This window comes from Hetaerina americana, unplaced genomic scaffold (assembly GCF_022747635.1).
Source record: "Hetaerina americana unplaced genomic scaffold, ioHetAmer1.1.p SCAF_19, whole genome shotgun sequence".
NCBI classification, from domain to species: domain Eukaryota; kingdom Metazoa; phylum Arthropoda; class Insecta; order Odonata; family Calopterygidae; genus Hetaerina; species Hetaerina americana.
This window is the reverse complement of record NW_027286752.1, coordinates 8030407-8056192: the sequence shown is the minus strand read 5'-3', so window position 1 is coordinate 8056192 and position 25786 is coordinate 8030407. Positions and strand designations below refer to the sequence as shown.

The 25786-nt window shown below is 39.4% G+C and overlaps 1 protein-coding gene across 1 annotated transcript in view; it reads left to right on the top strand.

Annotated features, from left to right (window-relative positions):
* Positions 1-4233: 4233 nt before the first annotated feature.
* The window catches only part of LOC139687296 (5'-nucleotidase-like), a 30455-nt gene continuing 8902 nt past the window's right edge, over positions 4234-25786 (top strand). Inside the window, exons 1-5 of the mRNA XM_071584437.1 lie at positions 4234-4247; positions 16681-16868; positions 21357-21568; positions 22367-22570; positions 25129-25240. Of these exons, the coding sequence (XP_071440538.1) occupies positions 4234-4247; positions 16681-16868; positions 21357-21568; positions 22367-22570; positions 25129-25240 (730 nt within the window). The remainder of the gene's footprint in view (positions 4248-16680; positions 16869-21356; positions 21569-22366; positions 22571-25128; positions 25241-25786) is intronic.

Below are 25786 nucleotides of genomic sequence, written 5' to 3'. Positions count from 1 at the left end.
CGTAATTTTTTGACGAAAAATGCAACAAATACCATCCAACAGCCACCGAATTCACCTGATTTGGCTCCCTGTGACTTCTTTCTGTTCAATCGAGTTAAAAAACCATTACGGGGAACGCGTTTTAGCAGCCGAGAGGAAGTAATGGAAAAATCGCAGGAAGCACTGATGGACATACCGAAAACCGAATATAAAAAATGTTTCGAGGATTGGATCAAGCGCTGGCATAAGTGTGTTGCAGTCGATGGGGATTACTTTGAAGGGGACAATATAGATTTAGATGAATAAATTTGTATTTTTAATTTTCTGAATAAATTCCGGGAAATTTTTGATCAAGGTAGTAGGTCAAAAAGGAACTATTAATTATATACTTACATATGTGTCATTGTCCTGATTTTTTTCCTTAGCCTTAAAGCAGATGTCCTGCATTCATTCTCTGTCCTTAAGGCAACCCTAGTGAAGGAGTAGCTGATGTGTACAAATTATTTCCTGGGAAATGGATCCTCTGCAGTCAAGGGTTGAATGTGTTGTCTGATACCATGTGGGCAATGCAAGAAGTGAATGGCCCCATAGCAAGCACCTCTGCTGGTCACTTGCTCTTACCTCCCCCTTGTTACTTACCCCCATGCCCACTTCTTGTATTTTCCCTGCCATCTTCCATCTCAATACGCAGTACCTACAGCACCTCAATTTTTTCATCAAAGACCTCTGTAGAATATAAGATGTAGATCTCTTCGTTTTTATTGTTAGGCACCTGTTTTTTTCAACTAAAAGTTATCTTTGTAGATGGCCTATTCCAAAAAAAATTGCCCTTGGTAGACCCGTGTAGAATTATCTGTAAAAAAACCGTAAACACAGTAATCAACCCGAAGGTCTGTTTAGTAGGTGATGGTAGAGATCACCCAGTACTAAGCCCTAAACGGGGTGTGAAAATTCACACATCAGGGTAGGGGGGCCAGTTCCTTTCCCTGTGCCAGCTATGGTTTCTCAGGAAGATCTGGTTCCCGAAAAATCACTATAGCTTGGGTGGAGCTGCAGGTGCCAAGAGTGCCTTGCCAGGACCCTCCCGTTAGCAGTCCAACGCTCTACCCACTGGACTACCTCAACCCACAGAATTATCTGTAGGAAATTAATTTTAAAACTTCGAGTGAAATACCAAAGAAAGATTATTTGAAAAACAATGGTGTTGAACATGGTTCATATGGCTGCGTAGGTTTTCGCGGCGGTGGTTTGAAGTACTCTGCATTGTCGGGTTTCACCACGTCGTTGTTTGATTCAGACAACAGTTTCGCCGAAGTTGCATTTGGCGTCTTCAGGTCAAAGATGAGGGACTCGGAATTTTGCCACCCTTATATAGGTGTTCCCGTCTAGTGGCTGCTTGCTGATTGGTCCGTTCCCGGAGAACTCTCTTCCACGCGTTGTGGAGATGGTAGCCTTCATCTCTGTTATTGTTCTCCGGGTTTTTTGCGATCTCAATAGCTTCCCTAATTAATCACGGGTAGTATCTACTCTCCTTGAATATTATGTTTGCTTTTTGGAATGAAATCTCGTGACCGGGTTCAGGAGAGGAAGCTATTAGATCATCACCAAGTGATAAACAGTATGTGGTATGTGCTATTCTGGTTGAACTGCAGGTCAAGAATGAGGGTTTTAGTTTAATTTAGTTTCAATTTGTTATCACCACCCCAATTCCAAATAAGTTCCATTAATTTCCAAGTTTGGTTGGACAGAGAAGAGAAAGATATTGTTTAAAATGAAGATTTTACTGGTTTTGATGGCACTCAATGGATCCTCATTACAGCGGCGAGTCCAGATATTGTAATACATATACATATTGGTCAATGATAGGTGCATTGACAAGTGTTATGTTTGGATCGTTGCCTATTTAATGAAACAGGTTAATTTAGTGTGGACTAAGCGGTGAATACAGCATATCAGTGTTGATTGATGGGTGGTGACGGGCAAGCCATCAATGTTGCCTGCGTCTCTCTCAAGGCCAGCTTCATTATATGGTTCTGGCTCAACACAAAATGGCTCCAACCATGAAGGTTACGGGTATAATATAATGCATGTTCAGGTGCCATCAGAAGTGTGCATTTCGCATGTCAGTTGGCAATCAGTAAAAACAAATCATTAACCCACATTAAGAATAGATTTGGACCTAAGATTGATCAGTGAGGTACCCCAGCTGATATATGGGGTTCTGGAATTGAGTTCTCATTTTTTAGAAAGATTTCAAAAGCCATCTAATTAAACAGTGTGCAGTGAGACTTAGTGAAACTTTTGTGATGAAACAAATTACTGTTTAGAAATAAATTAGAATTTCTCATTTATTTCATCTTCAAGATTATTTGATGTGGAAGAGTTTAATTTACGGAATCCTCCTGACTGCCAGTTATTTCACACGTGGCAGAAGACAGAATTTCTTACTCTATGAGCAGAACATACAGGGTTCGTCCGGAAAATAAGTGTACTGATTTTTTCCCGCCGCTCCAGGCGCGCCCAGCACCGCTCTGACGGGCTGCGATTGGAGGGGGGTAAGCGACGCTGAAAAAGGCAGTCGGCTCTGAGCTGTGGTGTAGTGAGGAGCTCTGTTAACGCGAACCTCCACGCTCGACCCACGTCACGGAACGCGATGCCGAAGTTTTTGGAGCAGCGTTATTCCATCAAATTTGCGGTAAAGCTTGGGAAATCGTCTACCGAAACTGTCGGTATGATTAACCAGGCTTACGGGGAGTCAGCCATGTCCAGAAACATGTCTTTCGGTGGCACAAGATGTTCGTGGAGGGCAGAGAAGAGGTCGACGACGAACCACGGCCTGGACGCCCATCAACGACACTCACCGACGAAAATGTGCGAAAAGTTCGCGATGTACTGAACTCTGATCGTCGTCTTAGTGTTTGGATGAAAGGAGAGCAGTGTAATGTGCCAAAAACAATAGTGCACGAGATTATTAGGCACCTATTACAGAAGCGAAAAATTTGTGCAAAGTTGGTGCCGAAAGTGCTCAGTGATGATCAAAGACTCAATCGTTTGGAAATCGCGACACAACTTGCGGATCACTGCAAAAATGATCCACATTTTTTAGAGAACGTTGTTTCGGGTGACGAGACGTGGATCTTTGAGTACGACCCGGAGTCGAAGAGACAAAGTGCGGAGTGGCACACCCCATCATCACCCCGTCAAAAGAAAGCTCGCATGAGCAAATCTCGGATCAAGGCGATGCTCATTGTCTTTTTTGACAAAAGGGGAGTCGTCCACTACGAATTTGTACCTGAACGACAAACTGTAAATGCTGCATTTTACGTCCAAGTGCTCGACAGGCTTCGAAAACGAGTCGCCCGCGTCCGGCCAGCGATCAAAAACATCTGGCGGCTGCATCACGACAATGCGCCGTCTCACACCGCGCTTGTCGTGTCGGACTTCTTGGCCAAGCACGGCGTGGCAACGCTGCCGCAGCCGCCCTACAGCCCGGACTTGGCACCACCGGACTTCTTTCTGTTCCCGAAGATAAAGAGGAGTTTGAAAGGAACGCGATACGGGACTTTGGACGCCGTCAAAGAGGCCGTGACGACGTGTCTTCGAGAGGTTCCCGATGATGCCTTCGCGGGAGCGTTCCAGGAATGGGGACGCCGCTGGAACAAGTGTATCGACTCACAAGGGTCCTATTTTGAGGAATATTAGCTTAAGATATGTAAAAGTGTAATAAATTTTTTTTCCTGAGCTCAGTACACTTATTTTCCGGACGAACCCTGTATTAATTTTGGATCCCCCCCTCGTATAACTTCTCATGCTCTACCAATTAAACTCATCATGGTGCAAGACAGTAACATGTCTCGTACTTCTTTCATTCTGATGCATGCAATGCGTCAAGTGTGGTGATGCAAATTTCTCAGTTTCAAAAGTGCTTTTAAGTATTCTAATGAGCATTATGCGTTTGTGTCTGTGCGTGTGCTGGAACTATTTCTTTGGGTGCTGAACTATGGTATATATAGCGAGCTAAATGTTTAAATCCCAGATCATACGATCTTCAAAGCCTTAATCTGCCAGTTCATGTGGCAGGAACTGTGTTTTATAGTTCCCTTTCCACCACGGTTCCCCGAAGGATGGACCCAAACGTCCAGCAAATTTGTGATCATGTTGAAAAATGAGAAACCTTTTCACACTCTCCGCCATAGGTGCAATGTATATCATGGAGAAACTTGAAGTCGCCTAATAATGTTGCTGAGAATCGACATGACATTTTCAAGGTAAGTACATATTTTTTAAGTTAAGGTTGCATTAATCCCTGAATTATTTCCACTTTTCACGATATATCGTTACTCGAAGGAAATATCGCGTCTACATTTTCATTGCTTTAGATTGAGAGATGATTTTCTCATTATTTATTTCATTATTTGCTAATTACCTAAATTGTATAATTCGCTGCGAAGGGATCAATTTTCTGAAATATTTGTTACTTTGATGAGCGCATTGCTCGAATGTTTCTGATTTTTTTAATTTTTCGTGACGGGAGAGGCTAGAGGCAGGGATGGAAGTAATTACAGAATATTACGCTTTAAGTGCATGGTAGGAGCTATGTTACTAGGATTAATGTCATTACGGGTTACCACTTCGAGAAATAGCATTTAGCACTTTAGACAACTATCCTGTAACCTGGCATTCTCTTCATTCCCTCCAAGCTCAATTCAAAAACTTCTTTGGTAACCTGCTTCTTGTAGATCATCCATAGTTTTCCTATACTCTATTTTCATATAATTTTCCTTCAGTATGGTCTTCAGTAAGAAATCTTGCCTCAGGATGTAACCAAGTAGGTTTCATATTCTCCTTGTTGAATGCCCTCCATAGGCTTTTCTTTTCATCCACCCTTTGAAGTACTTCTTCATTTGCTTCTCTATCCATTTTATTGTCATCATTCTTCGGTAGCACCAAATTTGTATAGCCTATCATTATTGTTTCTCTGCTGCTCCTATCATTCTAGCCTCACAGCCATAGGAGAGAACACTCCGTGTATAAATAGCAATAGATTGCTTTCTTATATCCATACCAGTACTATTTGTCACTAGCTGTTGTGTTTATTTTGATAGCAAACATTCTATGCCATTCCTATTTTGCTTACTTTATCCCTCTTGCCACTTTAATTGCTAGTGATCAAGACGTTTAGGTAGCAAACTCCTTCCAATTGTTGCAGTTCCTTTCCACAGTTGAGTTTGAAGATAATCTTCTTCACCTTGGCAGTACAAATTACCACAGTTTTATTTTATCTAGAATTTGTACGTGTTCATCCCCTTCTCCCCAAAAGCTAGCACCCTTTTCAGATCTCATTTCTTTTCTACAAGGGCGGTTTTGTTATCCGCTGATTTCAGCATATGTATCCTTCCTCCATTTACTCGTACGCTTCCTGTTATCGTCTTGATCTCATTATTTGCCTTTTCAATGCACGTATCGAGGGCGATAATGAGCAGCCCTGGCTTGCTCCATTTATTCCAGTTTTTTTTTTAACTACTTCTCTCCTTTCCCCACACCGAAGCGTGCTTTATCTGCTCTCTACTCATGACGTGTATCAATCTCCTGCCTCTGTAGTTCATTTCAATTTATTTTAGGGTTTGTAGCATTATACTGTAGTCCATCAAGTCAAAATCTTTCCCCAGATCGCTGAATTTACTTGTACGTAAATGGAAGTTGGTTGATCTTTCTCTATTCTCTTATTCACCGTAATTTTGAGGGTAAAAATAACTTCTCTTCCTTTACTCCTTCGAAATCCAAATTAGTTGTTACTCAAGTCCAATTCCTCTTTCTTACATTCTCGATTGGATAAGATTAATAGCTCTGAAGTTCTCACTGCCCTCTACCTTTTCTTCCTTGGCACACGGACGATGCTATTTTGCCTCCTGTCAGCATTCATTCTTTCACGTACATATCTCATATTAGGCTGTATGGCTGCGTAATAATATTATTTTAATCAGATTCCTTCAATGAAGTTTACAGAGGAAGGGTGACATTGGTGCGCTGTATAGGAAGATGAAAACACTGACAGGAAGTAAGAAGGGTAAATCCTTGCAAAAATTAAAATATAAGTCCGGAAAATTATAAATTGAACCACGGAATAGTCTAGACATGTTGAAGCAATGAGTAGAAGAATTGTGCGCTGAAGAAAGTAGTCTGAAAAATTAGATATAGGAAAAATGACATGCCGTAGATGAGGATTGCTTAGGTCCAGGCATGCTTAGTGGCGAGATAGAAGGAACATTAAGGGAATTGAAGTCAAATAAGGCTGAGGGGGTGGCCAGAATTCCCGGGAAACTACTTTAAGATATATAAGAACGTGGGATGGAGAATTTTATGAACTAATTCGAAATATTTTGAAAGGAGGAATTTAGTCGGAAGATTCCGTCAGATCGGTGTTCGTTCCTATTCGAAAAAAGGGTAAGGCAACCATATAAGAGGACTACAGAGCAATAAGAATGATTTCGCAGGATGCTAAAGTGGTTCTCAGGGTCATCAGTAGGAGGATGGAGAGCAGGGCAAACTTAGGGGATGATCAGTTTGAGTTTAGGAAGGGTAGAGGCACGCGCGATGCCATTGCAATAATATGATCATTAATCGAGAGGAATATAGAATACTATCAACGCATTTTCCTGTGAAGAGAGATTGAGAAAAATGGAAAATGTGACATCGACGGAAAGGAATACAAATGAGGAAGTGTGAGAGGAGAGAGGATTGTTGGGAGAAATCAAAAGGTGGCAGGAAAGATGAATTCAGAGCATTTTGATTGGCGATGGGATATTGTAGACTGTCATTAGAGGGAAGGACGTTGGTCAAGCGAGGAAGGGGTAGGAATGGGATGGGCATATTGGATGGACTGAAGGAGGAAGGAAAGTATGTTGAGTTGAAGGGTTTATTGTAATGTGGGATATCAGTTTGTGCTTTGCTAGAAGAAGCAAGTAAATATATCGTTGTAACGTTGTGTAGCCATCTAAAACCTAAAATGTGAGTAGGGAGAAATAAATATAATGGGAGTTTGGAGTTCCGTTAAAAGTAAAAATAATAACCATTTTATAAACGATTTGACAGCTGAACGCCCTGGAAATCGCGTCTCTATTGTACGTTAGGCAGTATATAAACAGTATTCTACCGATATGGGATCGTAGATTTTCGCGGCGTTCAGATTAAGGCGTTCCAACGAGCGCAACTTCAGGTAGACCTGAAGACGCTCGTTGAAACACGGGCGAAAATGTTGTCAGAAAAACAACCTACGCGGTGACATCCCGAGAATGGAGAGTCTTTCAGTATTCTACCGGTTTAAGTTCAGTTTTTGATGGAATTTGACGCTACAAATTAATGCCATCTTGGGTGCAAACTTACATGGCACAAACTCATTTAACATCATATAAAACCATAACTCATTTATTTTTACTTCGATTAAGGGAGGTAGAAATTACGTACACAAGCTGTGCGTACTTTCTATCTCCCTTAATTCCATCCAAAAGGTCTATTCTTTTCGTCCACCTACCTCACTTTCCCAACGTTCTCCCATTTATTACCGAATTCAGCAACCCATTTCGTCACTCCATCTACTGGATCCACTGGTCTTACTTTTTTTCGAATTTCCTTCTCTCTTCCCATATAATGCCCAGGACTTCATGTTTGACTTTTTTTCCTACCATTTTATTCCCTCCATTCTTCATCAAACCTACGTATTACTTAAAAACCTCGACTGGGCGCTTATGACATCAACGACCAAGTTTTCACACCGCACAGAAATGTTTCAAATAAGGATTTTTACCAATATTTTGTCTATATCTTCATATAAAATTGCGTTTCATCAACTCTAGCCTCTTGGCAAGCGCTTCTTTTCCTAACGCAGTTCTTCATTTAGTACCCCTATTACTCTGCCCAGCCTCTTCCGACTCACTTCCTAGCTGGGTGAACTGCGCTACCTGTTTGAGTTTATTTTTCCCAACTTTATTGTTTCTCTTAGCCTTGGCTTTTCTTGAGAAACTCATTATCTTCGTTTTATTATATTATATCTTATTCTATTGTTATAATACACCGATTCTCCGAGGAGCTAATTAATGGTTGCAACACTCTGGCTTCCTGGCTAACTAAAGCCAGGCAACCCTACAGTTAATAATATGTGTTCTTAGTTTTACGAAAAATCAACATATTATTTCAACAACTCATTAAAATGCAATGTTGGTGCGTCTCTTGGCTAAATTACATCTAAACAAATGGAGTGGTGCTTCCCCCGAGGTCTCTCTTAAGGTGACTCCAAAGACCTAATGCGCCTTTCGTGAACGGGGAACGAGAGTGAATGGCATATGGGAGGTGGCTTCGTCCTAGATAAAATGTTCTCAACTGTGAAGGGCAACTCCTGTTTCATGGACTCGATGAGAGGGGAATTTGCGGCCTGGTGCAATATCACCTAGTATTTCTCTGGTTACTTATATAAATTCGAATGAAATCCATTCTTGCCCTTATTGAGCAGCAGCAATGTGAACAGTGGCATTTCATTCACCTTTTCGTGTCGTGTTCTGGTCGTATTACAAAGGCTCCGTCACAAAACCGTCAAAGTGCATACGCACGGTGATTGCGCGACGGGGGCATGCATGTGCACCAATGGCGCATGGCCGAAAGTCACGTGATCAGACATGGTATCGGTGTGTATGGTATTCGAAGGGAACGATGGAATCAATTTTCGAGAAACAGAGTTTACTCGAGGAAAGATCGATCAAGTTTTCCCAGATCCTTTCCCCAGCCACGATGTCTTTGACCTCAATTAGTCCTAAGGCTAAATTCCAAGGGGAGTGATGACTTTTGTCGTGAAAAATCACAAAATAAAAACTTGAATACTTCTCCATATTGGAGGCGATAAGATAAAGGAACATATGGAGCGGTAGATAAAGGATAGGCTCAGAAATCCTTGCCTGATTACTTCAGCCGACGTCAGTGACGAGTTTTCACTATCGCTTAACGCTTGCCTGCATGTTGGGCAGGAATTTTCTAAAGAAAACGAGTCGTTCGAGTGAACATTGCGTTTATGAATGTGAGGACACGCTGATACCTGGAGGATTAGGCCACCTAATACGCTGGGCATTTTCGAGGATATTATCACGTCGTCTTTGACTTCCCTGTCTCTTGGTAGGTCCAAATTCCGTGCTTGTTGTCTCCATTTGATTGCAATGGGTATTGTAAGCAGATAGCAGTGCGTACGCGAAGTGGTACGTGCAGGTAGTGTGCTCTACCGCCATCTCTTGGCGGTGGTGGCAGGATCGATCATCTGCTGCGTCAATTCTTTCTTACCATCGCTCAGTTCCTCTCAGCTATCTCTCCTTCCTTTCTGTTACTCGTCCATCACCGTAACCATTCCCTCCTTCCCTGCCCAACCAATCACCTGAGAAAGGGGTGGTGGCGTGTGCGGTGTCTTCTTTATATCTGCAGGCCGCCATTGGGGCTTTTGGCAGGGGTGTTAAGTCACCTTTCATCAAAATCGGAACTTGCGATTCGGTGCTGAAAGTCAAGACACTTAAGGGTTTTATTTTATTTTCGAGTGCCATGAATGATAGTGCTTAAATGTTCCCTATTGCTCTGATTGTGTGAGGGTGGAACTTCATTGGCTTTTGCGTCTGTCTATTTCAATTCCCTCTGCATTGTTATCTCGCTTTCCGATTTATTTTGGATCATAAATTATATTCTCTAAGCCACCATTGGACGTATAGAACTTGTATTAGGACGTGCAAATCCAGGGATAATGTACGAGCGTGTCATCCTTGCCCGTTGGTATGTGTCACAATTAGGATGGAAATAATCTTCGATCTTCGGGCGGCTCCCATCCGAGGTTTCACGTTAATCTTTGATGCTCTCTGTCCGTTCACGATAATTTTTTACAAATGAGAATTTTTCTTTGCAATGCGTTCATTTGTTTAGATGAAATGTCAGAAAATCGTTCTTTGACGATTGAATCAGTGCAAGGACTGTTCAATCAAGATTAATCATATTTTTAATACTCATAATTTATTGTAAACGTTTAATTTTATATTATATTGCTAGCTTAGCATGTAATGTACATGAGGTAAAAGCTTCAATTATTTGAATTTAGGGTTAAATAAGCAGCAGCCGTTGAAATATGTTCTGATCGTCTTCGCACGCTTTTGATGATGAAAAACAATTTCTGCGGTGTTTCTTAATATTCGGTATCAGGAAAAACTCGCGAGGCTATGTCTTGACAACTTGGGCGAAGAGGAACGCATTGCATTGATTTTCACGAGATAATCGCGATTTCGCTGTGAGTTTTGTGTAACCCACCTCGCACAAACGCGTTTCATGTGCAACCCATCTTTCACCAACATGTGGGTGGCACCTAATGAAGTTTTCAATAAACCTGATTGTGATTTTAAAGTTTAAGCTATTCAACGACATTCTTTCACAACGAAAGAAATCATAATAATGTTTACATTCATTGGAGCAGTGACTTGAACTTCGGGTTTACCTTCCTCGGAAATTGATTTCTCTAGTCTCTTTGAACATTTTAAACAATCTTTTAGCTGTGACATAGAGAATAACAGGCTTATTAGCATCTTATAGCATTGCATATGCCTTGGCAGACATTTGTTACGGTAATAGCCAAATTTCAATGCAGTGTTGTGTATAACATCAATCATTATCGTATGTAAACTGCACAAGTTTCAACTTTCAACAGCTGTCTCTGATGCAATACTGGAGTCAATTCAATGAAATTTTTACGATGCTTACAATATCCATTAAGCCGAAATTGTAACTTAAAGTTACATTTTTCATTTAAAAATTATGAAAAAACGTTTTTGATTACCCTTTATTGCAGAGCCATCATACTTCCAAGATATTGTCTGATTGATGTGAAACCTTGACCACCTCTTACTTTATCATTCCAGTGTTTTCCCAAATTTGATGAAGTCGAGTTTCTTTAATTTCTTCTCGGAAGATGTATCTATTGAATGAAAATGTTAGGTCTGATGTTGAGATGTACCACCAGAGGGGAGGGGCTACTGTTGGAAATTTCTCATCCCTTTAATTTTGTGTGGTCTCATCAGTACTCCTGTCAGAAAAGTTCACTTTGTCATAATCGTCTGTACTTTAAATCAGAGAGTTTATCAGCAAGAATGGGGAAGAGGGAGGATTGTTTGTAGAAATTCAGTGGAGGCAGGAAAGATGGATGTAGAGCATTTTAATTGGAAATGAGATGTTGAAGCCTGTGGTAGAGGGGAGAATGTTAGACAAGCAAGGTAGCCTCATGCCTTAAAAGTTCGCAAAGGGATTTTTTCAGTTCTTACAAAATTTAGTCGTTTAGTAGTTACAAATTTTGGATGGTGGTTAAACCATATGTTATGATATGTGAAAAAAATTGCATTCAGTGGAATTCCCAGTGTGTTCGTTCATCTAATCCATTGCTGCCATTATCATATCATATCATCATTTATTCACCAGCAGACCGTGTAGTATAGGTTTATTCAAAGCAGAATATACATGTATGTATGTAAAACAATAGAAACATGAGGATGCAATGTAAGCTAAATACAGGCCCATTCTTTGATTATAAGACAGGTATTCATACACACTATTTAACATTCTTTTGAATAAAAAATATTTTAATTTACTCTTAAAGGTTACTAAACACATATTAGATTTTGGAAAAGAAGAAAGTTTATTGTACAAAGTAAGTCCCACATTCTTGGGCCCTTGGGAGGTACATCTTGAGTGCACAAAATTGATGTGTAGATTGTTTATATTGTGGGTACTGTGATTTTGAACGTCAGCATTAGTAGGGAAAGCCTTTCATTCTTGTTTATACTACAGTAGTAAAATATAAATACATAGAAGAGGTAAAAGACTAAACTGCTAAATAATGGATTGTTTGGGACACTATATCTAACATTAGCTCTCAATCGTACACCTTTTATTTGTAATTTATAAATGGATATGGCCTGCGGGGTTGAACCCTAGAAAACAACATTTGAAATAATATTAGAATAATGCTGACCATAATAGAGTGCTTGAAGAACATTATAAGATACAGTAAAGCAAATTGACCAGATTAGGAAATGCGGTGTGTTGAGTTTTTTTAGGAGCATATAAATATGAGAATCCCAATAAAGATGACAATTTAAATGTACATATGCCAAGAAATTTCACTGACTCAACCTGAGGCAAATGTTTACCTTTTAATAGTATGTTCAGCACTTAGGATAGAGTGAACGCAGAAGTAATGAAAGGTTCCGCGGACAAAGGTTCAATGGTTGTTGTCTTAAATAGATCAGATTACATAACGGAGGTTGACAGACAACTCTCGGATTCGTCTGCATACCGGCAAATCCCCGAAGACCCAAACCCCTCACTTCAGAAGGAACTTTTTGAATTTCTCGTGTCCAACGGGCCAAATGAGGGTCTATCTCCTTCAGACCTGGACCTCCTCTCCCCTCCCAACCCACGCACCCCTCATTTCTATATCCTTCCAAAGATTCACAAGCCTGGGAATCCCGGTCGTCCGATTTTATCCTCCTGTCACTCCCCAACTGAAAGAATCTCTGCATTTGTAGACCACTATCTCCAACCGATAGTCCATTCCCTACCGTCACACACCAAAGATTCTTACCATTTCCTGGAAAGGCTAAAATCAACCTCCCTCCCTCCAGATACCGAGATTATTATGGCCACTATAGATGTAACATCCCTATACACATCGATTCCCCACTCAGAAGGTCTCTCCGCTCTCAAACATTACCTCTCCCAACGCCCTGAGCCACACATACCCATCACAGATTTTCTCCTTAGTCTTTCCGAGTTCATCCTCACCCGCAACTCCTTTTCCTTTAACGACAAATTCTTCTTACAAATCAAGGGCTGTGCCATGGGTAGCAGGTTCAGCCCTTCCTATGCAAACCTCTTTCTTGGTCTCGCAGAGAAGAAATTCCTGTCAAAACAACCACTGAAACCTCTATTGTGGCTCAGATACATCGATGATATCTTCCTCCTCTGGCCACATGGTACCGATTCTCTGCAAGCTTTCATTTCCGACCTCAATGCTTCATCCTCTGTCTCCTTCAGTTCTACAGTTTCTTCCTCCCAAATCACCTTCCTGGATGTAAATGTAACTTTAAGAAACCAAACATTTCACACCTCTGTACATATTAAACCCACAAACAAACAGCAATACTTACACTACAATAGTTACCACCCATATCACACAAAACGCTCCATTCCTTACTCCCTGTGCATAAGAGGACACAGAATTTGCAATGACCCTGATTCCCTTGATAATTTACTTTCAGGTCTACACTGTTCCCTCCTCAAACGAGGTTATCCCAAATCCCTCCTGAACAAAAGAATCCGAAAACATGCGTACACTCCCAAACCTTCCTCCACCGCGGAACCCCACCCTCTCTCAATTTGCACAACATACTTCCCAGGCTTAGAATCTCTACGATCAATCCTAAAAGACCTCTACCCTATCCTGAAAAATCACAATGCCACCGCCAACCTTTTTCCCAAATGCCCCTCAGTTACTTTCAAACGCCCCGCCAACCTATCCGATCTCCTTAAATTAACCAATCCACTCCTTAAATCCCCAACCCATCCTAAAACCACTCCCATGCCATGCAATAAACCCAGATGCAAAACATGCCCTATTTTCAAAACCAAATCCCATCCCTCTCCCACCTGCTTTTTAACTCTCTCCAACCAATTCCCTCCTCTACTTGCACATCTAGCAATGTAGTGTACCTTCTAAAGTGCCAACTTTGCCCTGCCTATTATATTGGCAGCACACCCCTCATTATCAGAATCAATAACCACCCAGCCTCATGCAAAAACTCTTCCTTAATTGATATGCTCCCTATCCCCAAACACGCCTCCGAACACAACAATCCCTTTGATAAATGCTATAGTGTATCCATCATAGCATCCCTCCCACCCTCTGATCCTCCACTGAAACTGAAAACATTAGAGCAATCCTTCATCTGGCTCTTGGAGTCCTGGAATTGGCCAGGAATCAATATTAGGCACTAATTACCCTGATCCAATTATATTTTCATCCCCTTCCACCCCCATCACCTTCTACATTTTCCCCACCCTTCTAACGCTGCCCCTCCAAACCCGTCCCTTCGGAATTCTCTCCACACCTTCCCCTTCCATCCATCGCTCCAGCCCTCGTATTCCCTTCAGTTCTGTCCCTCTCTTCCTTGATAAAGGTGATCACAACCACCGAAAATTCGAAAAATAGTGAGTCTCTTTTTTTTGTGTGTTTCTGTGTTTTTGTCTGTGTCCATTAGTGCTAAGTGTTATACATTATTATTCACGTCCGTGAGACTTTCAAAAAAAAAAAAAAAAAAAAATATATATATATATATATATCTATATATATATATATATATATATATATATATATATATATATATATATATATTTTTTTTTTTTTTTTTTCCATGCAAAAGATTTGATAAAAATTTCATTTTTTATCCAATTGAACCAGACTTGGAAATTTAGGATGTGCCTAACATATTGATTTCTACTTGCAACTGACTCCCACCAAGCCCATGTTATTCTTTTGCGAATGCTGAGAAAATTGCACCATTGGGATTACCTCAATATCAAATAGTGTGTATCCCCCCTTTGTTGCATAAATATATTTTCAATTCTTGTAATTTCAACCTAATTAAATACCTATTTTTATTAATAATATAGGGGTTCAATCTAACTTCATTAGAATCAATTAGAGAATGAGTTTGTAGCTATTCATTCTACAGTCTCTATCCTCTAATAATCTACCAACTCCATCATAGTTCCTTGGGCATAAGTCCATTGTCATTTGCTTATCATAATTCATCTTTGGCATTCCTCTTTAATTTTTCTCCTTCCTTCAATTTTATTTTTCAATAAATACTATTGCTACTTCCAGTTGTGTCGTTAGCTTCCTTCTTCATCTTGTAGGCATCTTTTGTGGGTTTCTCATGCTAACCCACTCTTAGAAATACATGATTCTTCATTTTTTACTCTGCAATTGATTGTGTATTCATCAATCTACTTAAGCATTACATTTTGATTCCGTCTTGTCTTTTTCATTGGGACTTATTTTTCATGCCTTATCTATCTATTCATACCAACAATGAGACCAATAATAGAAAGGAACAGAAGAGTGCAATCGAGATGTGTTTGTTTGTTTCATAGATTTATAAAAGAAATATGTGAGAGAAAAACTTTGAATTTGTTTGAGAAGATAGGTGTAGATTGGAGAAATAGGCAACTAACTAATTAGCTATCTGTGCATGTCAAAGACTGGTCAGGTTTGAGTGGCTGGCATAGAGCCTGGATGGGCAGTTTTAGGATCAGGAGTTTGTCCACTGTCCCCTGTGCCATTCAACATATGTGTCGAGGAAATGGTAGAAGAGGTATTTATTTTATTTATTTATTCAGTATAAGTCCGAAAACAGCACTTTTTGGCCGTTACATCGAACTATTAACAAGGATAACAATGGTCACATTCACAAACACCCAAGCCCTAAGTGGAGGAAAACCCACCCAGGCGGGAATCGAACCCGCGACCCTTGGAATAGCAGATGAGGACGTTACCCCGCCACCACCGGGGTCGGCAAGGTATGGAAAGAACAGGAGATAGAAATGAAAGTTGATTGGGATTTCATAAAATCATTTAGGTTTGTGGATGATCAAGCTTTAGTTTGCCAATCAGCCAATAGGTGACTCTCAATGCAGAGCAGATTAAAGAAATCAGTTTGATGAGTATGGGATAGTTAGTGTAAGGAAAACAAAGGCTATGTCTTTTTGCTAGAAAGAGAAAGACAAAGTTAAACATCGAAATTGGAGGGCTATAATTAAAGCAGGAGGACAAATTACAGATCTTGACAAATTTTTAGACCAAGGCAGTCAAAGTAGTAGGAGCAACAGAAAAAGAATAGCATTAGGCAGAGAAGCTTTCACAAGAAGGAGGGAGAATTGGTGAAAGGGACTTTAAGTAAGGATGTTAAGAAAAGGCTCACGAAAACTTTTATATGAGCCATGGTTTTGTGTGGTATGGAAGCTTGGTCATTGGAGCATGGTGATAATTGTAGATTACTTTTGATACGTTCATGTGGAGAAGGGAAGAAAACCCAACAAAGAAATATTAGGTATGGCAGGGGGAGAGAGATCATTGAGAGAAATCCAAACAATGCAGGAAACATGTATCCAGAATATTTTGATTACCAATGGGATATAGAAGATTGATTAAGGAGAGAGGAAGGGCAGGAGGAGGAAGGGGTTAGGAATGTTAGACTGGATAAAAGGAGGATTAAAGTATTTGAAACTGAAGAACAGTTAAATATATTGCACGGAATCAAATTGTCTCTGCGCTGTGCTTTGCTAAATAAAGCTAAGAAATGTAGTGATGATTAGTCCATGTCTATCTACAACTTACCATAATAGTTGACTACCAATAATAATAATACCTCTATCAATACTTGTTCACTTCCATTTAATTACTTGAGAATCTTTTTTACTTTGCATGCAGGAATAAATAATTCGCATCATTTCTCATTAACACACATATGTACTCTAAAATTTAGGTACATGATATCATTCAGTGTTTATCCTGCATCAAAGTCCCACATTAACTTTCTGAGCACACCTAAGTTGATAAAGTGATCCTCTTGGTTTCAGGAATTTTTTGTCTACAGAGTCAAGGATGCATCTTTTGTCATGTTTCCTGTTGTTAGCACTGCAGCTGTTTGCATCCCAAGGTCTTGTTAATGGTGATACCAGCACTAACGAGTTCCGAGTATTATTTGTCAATGATTTAAACTATGGATTTTACCCAGTAAATGAACTTGATGGAAAGAAATGCCAGGGTGAGTATGGTTCAAGTATATAAATATGTTCTATTACATAATTGCGAGGCCTGCAAGGGGCCACAAGGCCAGGTGTTTTGCCTGGCAAAGGAGGTGGTGAGGCCTTTGTGGTCATCACAAAACCCTTGCCCCGCTAAGCAGATACCAGTAGAAAAGAAGACCAAGAAGAGGAGTGCTACAATGAGAATAGGGACTTGAAATGTTTGGATAATGCTAAGGATAGGGAAAGACAGTTGGAAAGACAGCAGAGATAATTGGAGCTATATTCACTAAAATATATAGCAGAGAGTCATCTTGGGGTAGCCATAGTACTGACTAGGACAGTGGGGAATAGAGAAGTGAATATGAAACAGGTGGAAAACAGAATATCTTTTAAAGAAATAATTGCACACTCAGTCAATCTAGTGGTAATTCAGGTGTACATACTAACATGCAGGCATGGGGAGGAATAAATAGATATGCGGTGTTTATGATAAAATGGATGAAATGATTGCAAATGAGCCTGGAAGAAAATACTTGATTATGGTAGGGTGTTGTAAAATACTGGTTGGCAAAAGGATAGACAGGAGTGAGGTAAGAGAATATGGTTTAGGAAAAATAAATGACCATTGGGAGAAAACAATAGAGTTCTGTGGGAGAACTAATTCAATTATTATTAACCCATGGTTTAAACGCCATGGTAGATGCAGATACACATGCAATATGCCAGGATACATAGGGAGATATCAGTTAGATTATATTTTTTTTAGGTAGAGATTTAGGATTTATATGATCAAAGAGCCATGTGAGGATATGGAGAGTAGTACAGAGACATGGCAAAATGGGCCTGCCATACGGAAAGGTGAAGGAACTGTAAGGGTTTAAGAAAGTAAAATATAACAATTAGAGATGCTATGGGTGAAATATTAATTGAAGAAGATGAGGTTCTCACAAGTTGGAAAGAATATGTAGAGGAACTATGCTAAAAATAATAGGGCAGAGGATTCATCTTTATAGAAAAGGAATGTGATGTCGATAAGGATATACAAGGACCAGGAATACTTGAATGTGCGTTAGGAACTTAATTTTTAAAAATGAAATTGAAGAAGGATGTGGGAATGGATAACTGCATCCCTGCATAACAACTCATGACTTTTGTAAAACTAGGAAGGAAGTTTTTTCATGGGCTCATTCATATCACATTTGCAGGAAAAATTTAGCTGTATTCAATATTGTTACCATCCCAAATAAGGGAAAAGCAGCAGTATACAAAGACTAATGGACAATAACTCTGATTTGATAAGTGACATAGATGCAACAATTTCAGAGCGTAAAAATCATTCGCCTTGACTGGGACTCGAACCCAGATCCCTCAATATCCGGTCGAGTGCTTTAGCCACTTAAGCTACCGAGGCGTCCTCTTAAACTCTGAAATTTTGGGGCTTTTAAAGGAACTAGATGTTATGACGAAATACCGTACATACAATGTCACATGCATTCGTAGTCGTGCGCGAGGCGCCACTGTCCACGAGGTTAAAAGCCAACTTTAAACACGTATGGTGTTTTCCCTTTGACAAATTCCAAAGAAACTGCGGGAGATGCCGCAACAGTAACTTTTAACGGAGTCATCCGCTAATGTGCATTTTAATGCAACAATTTCAGAGCGTAAAAATCATTCGCCTTGACTGGGACTCGAACCCAGATCCCTCAATATCCGGTCGAGTGCTTTAGCCACTTAAGCTACCGAGGCGTCCTCTTAAACTCTGAAATTTTGGGGCTTTTAAAGGAACTAGATGTTATGACGAAATACCGTACATACAATGTCACATGCATTCGTAGTCGTGCGCGAGGCGCCACTGTCCACGAGGTTAAAAGCCAACTTTAAACACGTATGGTGTTTTCCCTTTGACAAATTCCAAAGAAACTGCGGGAGATGCCGCAACAGTAACTTTTAACGGAGTCATCCGCTAATGTGCATTTTAATGCAACAATTTCAGAGCGTAAAAATCATTCGCCTTGACTGGGACTCGAACCCAGATCCCTCAATATCCGGTCGAGTGCTTTAGCCACTTAAGCTACCGAGGCGTCCTCTTAAACTCTGAAATTTTGGGGCTTTTAAAGGAACTAGATGTTATGACGAAATACCGTACATACAATGTCACATGCATTCGTAGTCGTGCGCGAGGCGCCACTGTCCACGAGGTTAAAAGCCAACTTTAAACACGTATGGTGTTTTCCCTTTGACAAATTCCAAAGAAACTGCGGGAGATGCCGCAACAGTAACTTTTAACGGAGTCATCCGCTAATGTGCATTTTAATGCAACAATTTCAGAGCGTAAAAATCATTCGCCTTGACTGGGACTCGAACCCAGATCCCTCAATATCCGGTCGAGTGCTTTAGCCACTTAAGCTACCGAGGCGTCCTCTTAAACTCTGAAATTTTGGGGCTTTTAAAGGAACTAGATGTTATGACGAAATACCGTACATACAATGTCACATGCATTCGTAGTCGTGCGCGAGGCGCCACTGTCCACGAGGTTAAAAGCCAACTTTAAACACGTATGGTGTTTTCCCTTTGACAAAGTTAAAAGTTTTCCCTTTGACAAAGTTACTGTTGCGGCATCTCCCGCAGTTTCTTTGGAATTTGTCAAAGGGAAAACACCATACGTGTTTAAAGTTGGCTTTTAACCTCGTGGACAGTGGCGCCTCGCGCACGACTACGAATGCATGTGACATTGTATGTACGGTATTTCGTCATAACATCTAGTTCCTTTAAAAGCCCCAAAATTTCAGAGTTTAAGAGGACGCCTCGGTAGCTTAAGTGGCTAAAGCACTCGACCGGATATTGAGGGATCTGGGTTCGAGTCCCAGTCAAGGCGAATGATTTTTACGCTCTGAAATTGTTGCATTAAAATGCACATTAGCGGATGACTCCGTTAAAAGTTACTGTTGCGGCATCTCCCGCAGTTTCTTTGGAATTTGTCAAAGGGAAAACACCATACGTGTTTAAAGTTGGCTTTTAACCTCGTGGACAGTGGCGCCTCGCGCACGACTACGAATGCATGTGACATTGTATGTACGGTATTTCGTCATAACATCTAGTTCCTTTAAAAGCCCCAAAATTTCAGAGTTTAAGAGGACGCCTCGGTAGCTTAAGTGGCTAAAGCACTCGACCGGATATTGAGGGATCTGGGTTCGAGTCCCAGTCAAGGCGAATGATTTTTACGCTCTGAAATTGTTGCATTAAAATGCACATTAGCGGATGACTCCGTTAAAAGTTACTGTTGCGGCATCTCCCGCAGTTTCTTTGGAATTTGTCAAAGGGAAAACACCATACGTGTTTAAAGTTGGCTTTTAACCTCGTGGACAGTGGCGCCTCGCGCACGACTACGAATGCATGTGACATTGTATGTACGGTATTTCGTCATAACATCTAGTTCCTTTAAAAGCCCCAAAATTTCAGAGTTTAAGAGGACGCCTCGGTAGCTTAAGTGGCTAAAGCACTCGACCGGATATTGAGGGATCTGGGTTCGAGTCCCAGTCAAGGCGAATGATTTTTACGCTCTGAAATTGTTGCATTAAAATGCACATTAGCGGATGACTCCGTTAAAAGTTACTGTTGCGGCATCTCCCGCAGTTTCTTTGGAATTTGTCAAAGGGAAAACACCATACGTGTTTAAAGTTGGCTTTTAACCTCGTGGACAGTGGCGCCTCGCGCACGACTACGAATGCATGTGACATTGTATGTACGGTATTTCGTCATAACATCTAGTTCCTTTAAAAGCCCCAAAATTTCAGAGTTTAAGAGGACGCCTCGGTAGCTTAAGTGGCTAAAGCACTCGACCGGATATTGAGGGATCTGGGTTCGAGTCCCAGTCAAGGCGAATGATTTTTACGCTCTGAAATTGTTGCATTAAAATGCACATTAGCGGATGACTCCGTTAAAAGTTACTGTTGCGGCATCTCCCGCAGTTTCTTTGGAATTAGTGACATAGATGTTAGATAGGATCATTAACAAAAGGATGGAGAAGAGAGCAAATGGATGCTTAGTCATAGGCTAGTTTGTTTAGAATGGAGGGGGGTATGCCATGGTTAGCATATGAATACAGAGTGATGCGATAACAATAATGATGGTAGTAATGGAAAGAGAGAAAAGAGTAAAACCAAGATGTATTTACATGCTTTGAAGATTATGAGAAGGTGTTTGACAGAGTAAGCTGGACACATTTTGAAGAAGAAATGAGTAAACTGGAGGGATAGGCAACCTATCTGGAACCTGTACATGTCTCAAACTGTGCAACTGTGGATAGAGAATGGAGAGTCGGGATGGCTAGTGCTAGGTAGGGGAGGAAGATAGTGCTGAATGAATTTTGACCTAAATGAACCTACACCTAATCAGAGCAAGGTGCATATAAAAGTGCTTTCCATTGTTGAAGTGAATCTATTTTTTTAAATTTATCTACTGTACATTATTCCATAATGAAAGTAGAACCTGTATTTCCTTTGCAGACATAGATGACAGTGCATGTGTTGCTGGCTTAGGCCGACTTGTGAGCCAGTTGAAGAATGAGACTAGAGTTGAAACTTTCAGTAATGGAACAGGGTCTCAGATCATTTGGTTGGATGCTGGAAATACACTTGGAAAAAGCAGTGAATGGTTTGATTTGATGAAATTTCAACCGGCTATAAGTGCCATAAACTCTTTGAAGTTCTCTGCAGTTGTAAGTATTATTGTAAAAAAATATTTCCACCGCTGTAGCACCCTGTCAATAATTTTATTACACTGATTATCCATTCAATATTTAATTTAATATTAATTTGGTCTGACCTTCATATTGACATTTATGACTGTAAAAAGACCATTAAAATATGATGATTAAGAAGTAACCCTATTCTAATAATAGTGAATGACATTTTTCTTACTCTGCCTTTATGCAGATGCTGTAAGAAGTATACAGGTAGCTATTGCGATTTTGTGTACATACTTATTGAATAACCTAGGGTCACATGATGGTTTTTACTTAATGGTGGTGTGTGGTGGCAATCACCAAGCCATTGCTAATAATAATAATAATAATACTTTATTCATTTTGAAAAATGGTACAACCATATTAAATGTCATCAATATAAATATTATTTAACATATAAACATAAGTTCTTAAATGCGATGAAGATTATCACAAAAGAATTCATCCAATGAGTAAAGTGGGTGAGCAAGTAACCAGATATAACAGATTATCAGGAAAAAGGATGATAGTATGAATGTAAAATGGCTGAAGCAAACTCTATTGCTACTTTTTCAACATCTTGTTCATTTATTAAAATTCATTCAAGAATTACAACAGTACTGAAGAAAGTTGGACAATGTTAAAAAATCTTTAGACCGATATTTTCTTTGAGAAATGTTTTTTGAATCTTGCTCATTCATCTGAAGAGCTACTTCTATGAAACTAAATTCCCCCAATAGATGGTTGAAATATATTCAAGAACTAAGAATTGCTTTTCTTCTTTGCCCATAGGCCATTGGATCAGAAGTTTTTCAGTATGGCAGAGAGGCAGCTTCTCATTATATTTCCAGCCTGAAAGGAGTTGGATTTGCGTTAAATGTGAATTCAACTGATGAGAAAGAACCACCATTTAACGGAGCCCTGACAAAATCAAAGACTTTTGATTTACCTAACTTAAAAGTCACAGTTATTGGGTTTCTTGATAAGGATGGAATGGTAAAATGAATTTATTTAAACATAATGACCTATTTTATATGATATATTTTATTCATGGGTGTGATCAACCTTTTTAAATGCAAGGAAAATTCTTTCATTGATTTAGACTATTTATAACATAAGAGCAATTGACTAAGCATAAATAAAACACACAAGGATTGTAATAGAAGGTTCAGATAGAATATTGATCAACATTTTTTAAAAATGAGGTTTAGGAGGAAATGAAACAATTAGGCCTATTATATACCACATTGTTGATATTAGTTAAAGTATTGATGGGCCATGTAAATAGTTCCTGCATACATGTATCTCATTAAACATCCTATTATCTTGGCTATTGATTGAGGTCGCTCTAAAGCTTTTGAGGGAAAACAAGCTGGAACATTGAATATTGATATTCATAATGCAAAAACAAGAAAACTGTCCCATCTATTTTATCCAAGTTGTGAGTAGCTGCAAGTTGGTTATAGTCATGAGATCACCATATTCAATTTTGGCTCTCAGCATATCTATTTTGTAAATCACAACTCTTTAAAATTTGCATTGAACCCACTAAACTATGACCTTGGTATGGTCGAAGGAGTCAAATTCTCCACTGACCTTTACAGCTGCACTGGTTGGAGCAATAATAATTGCTCTTGGTAGGACTGTCCCTATCAGATTGGTCAAATGGTAGGAATCAGGCCAAAGGCCATCATACAGTATCTGCTCCTCAGTGAGGTAGCTGCAAAGGCATCTAATTCCAGTTGAGTGGCCATTTCAGCAATCATGTTAAAAAATACTAATGTGGAAGACAATGAGAGACCTGCTGAGTCATTTATCTCATACATTCAACGGATTCAGGTGAGATTTAGTGGAATTCCTTCATTATTATTTGCACTTTTCCACAAGTTTATTGGTTGGGCACTATGTGTTTCAATTCACAGAACCATCTTAAGGTACAAGACTTGTCAAATAGTGACTACATTGTTTTATACAGGTATGAGGAAGGGAAGAGGGTCAATGTGGAAAAGTGCAAATTTGTTTTCCTCATTGTGGCGAACTTCCACTAAATCTCACCGGAATCTGTTGAATGTATTCAGAAGGTAAACTCTTTCTTGATTTATCTGTGTAATTCTATAAAGCAGAACTAAAGCCCTTCTTAGAATTGCTTATACCTCATCCCTCAACCTGCCTCTGTCCCTGCAATGTCCCCTTCCTGCCTAACCCTTCTGTATGCTTCCCTCTTCCCTGATGCCAGGGTTCCAGCTACCTGCCACCATCCTCTCTATAATGACCATATGTGCTTATCCTTCCTCTCCCCTCTTTTTACCGCTCCATTTCTTTGGTCCCCTCACTCCTTTATTTTCCTTTGGTTTCTTCATTGTCTTTGGGTTTTTCCATCCCTCCCTCTATGTCCCTGTCTACCTTATCCCTGTTCATCTTTCCTTCCTCAAACATGTATAAATATGATGTGGCCACTATTTGTCATGTCTTATACCTGATGATGGTTCTGGGAACTGAAATTCATAGTATGTTACCAATAAACTTGTGGAAAAGTGCACATTTGCTTTTCTCATAATCCCATACATTGATTATAGATGAAAATAATCAGGAAATGGCAACTGAGGGGCTTAGCCCAATTGACCAAGTGTTATAACCGCCTCCAGTGGAGAAAGGTCTCCATGGTCATAATTGAGCACAATCCTTGAACACATGCATTGAAACCAGTGGAAAAAAAGAGTAGCATCCAACAATCTCCTCTCCTCTCCCACAATATCTAGCAATTCTTCAATTATTTTCTTTTCCATCCTTCTCTTCTCCCAAAGTTCAAAAGCCTCCAATCTATGCCTATCACCTTGCTTCTATGAGCTAGGTGATAGGCATAAGAGGGTGGTCTGGAAAGTTTCCGGCCTCAGAATATTTCAGAAAAAATATCTTGTATCTTTGTTTCTGACCTAAGAAAGATACAAGACATTTTGTCTGAAATTTTCTGAGATTGGAAACTTTTCTGACCACCCTCTTAGATTGGAGGATGGAGCACAGATTAGATACGCATAGGCTCCATATCAAAGTTGTGATGAACCTTTTCTTAACATCCTTACCCAACATCCCTGTCATTGATTCTCTCCTCCTTGTTAATAATTTTATGCCTAATGCAATTTTTTTTAATGCATTTTTTCCTTTATTGCCTAATGATTTTTTTCTTTTATGCATAATGCAATGTCCTGACTCCTTTGACCATTTTGGTCAAAAACACTTCTGAGATATGCAAACTGTTCCACCTGCTCTACTTAATGACCACCTATTTTAATATTTAACATATCATTTATATTTCTCGAAAACTGCATAGCTTTAGAGCTGCCAGTGCCCACATGCAAAAAGCCTCCAATATATGCTGATAATCTTGCCTCAAAAACCAGGTTTAACATCAATAAATTTCCATCTCTGTGTGAAGGTTAATCATATTTATTAAAATATATATATATTTTTCGAAAAATTTAACTGTGTTATGCCCACCCATTATAAACTGAAATTACAGTGACTAATATTAATGTTACACCTTTCCAAAATACCAGAGGGATAAAGATGTGACTGGTCTAACCATCTATGATGAAATTGGTGCAATTGAAAATTTTATTAATGGGAGCAACTCTAAAAATGAAGAGAACCACATTTTCATTGCAATTGGTAAGTGCAGACGTATTTATATTCTACTTTAACTAATATGTATTAGCACCTATTGTGCATGTTCTTCTATTAAAAATATGAATTACTAGAAGGCAATTATCATATTCTTTTCACTGACAAATGAATAAGTAGGCAGATATTTTTTAAATATATGGACATATATATCAAGCCACTTAAAGCCTCTGAAAACAAATTTCTGGTAGATAACATAAAAATATATTAACAATCTCCAAAAGAGAACACATTGCAGTTAATTGTTTACTTAATGAAAAGAACCGATGGTGATAATGGCATATAATATTTGTTCTTCCTTATAGTTGATTAAATTCATAATTACCTATCTAAAGTTTTCTCAATTAAGATATTTAAGTTTGTAAATTTTCTTGCATTTAATTCTTTTATTATTAAAATAAGATGGCCATCCATCTTAGCTCTTAGAAATGATTTACTTAGTTACTACCACTCTTACAAAACCAGTGGAAGCCAGCATGACAAAGAGGCTTCCTTGAAATACAAAAGAGATTATTATAATTTAGTTAGGTGTGC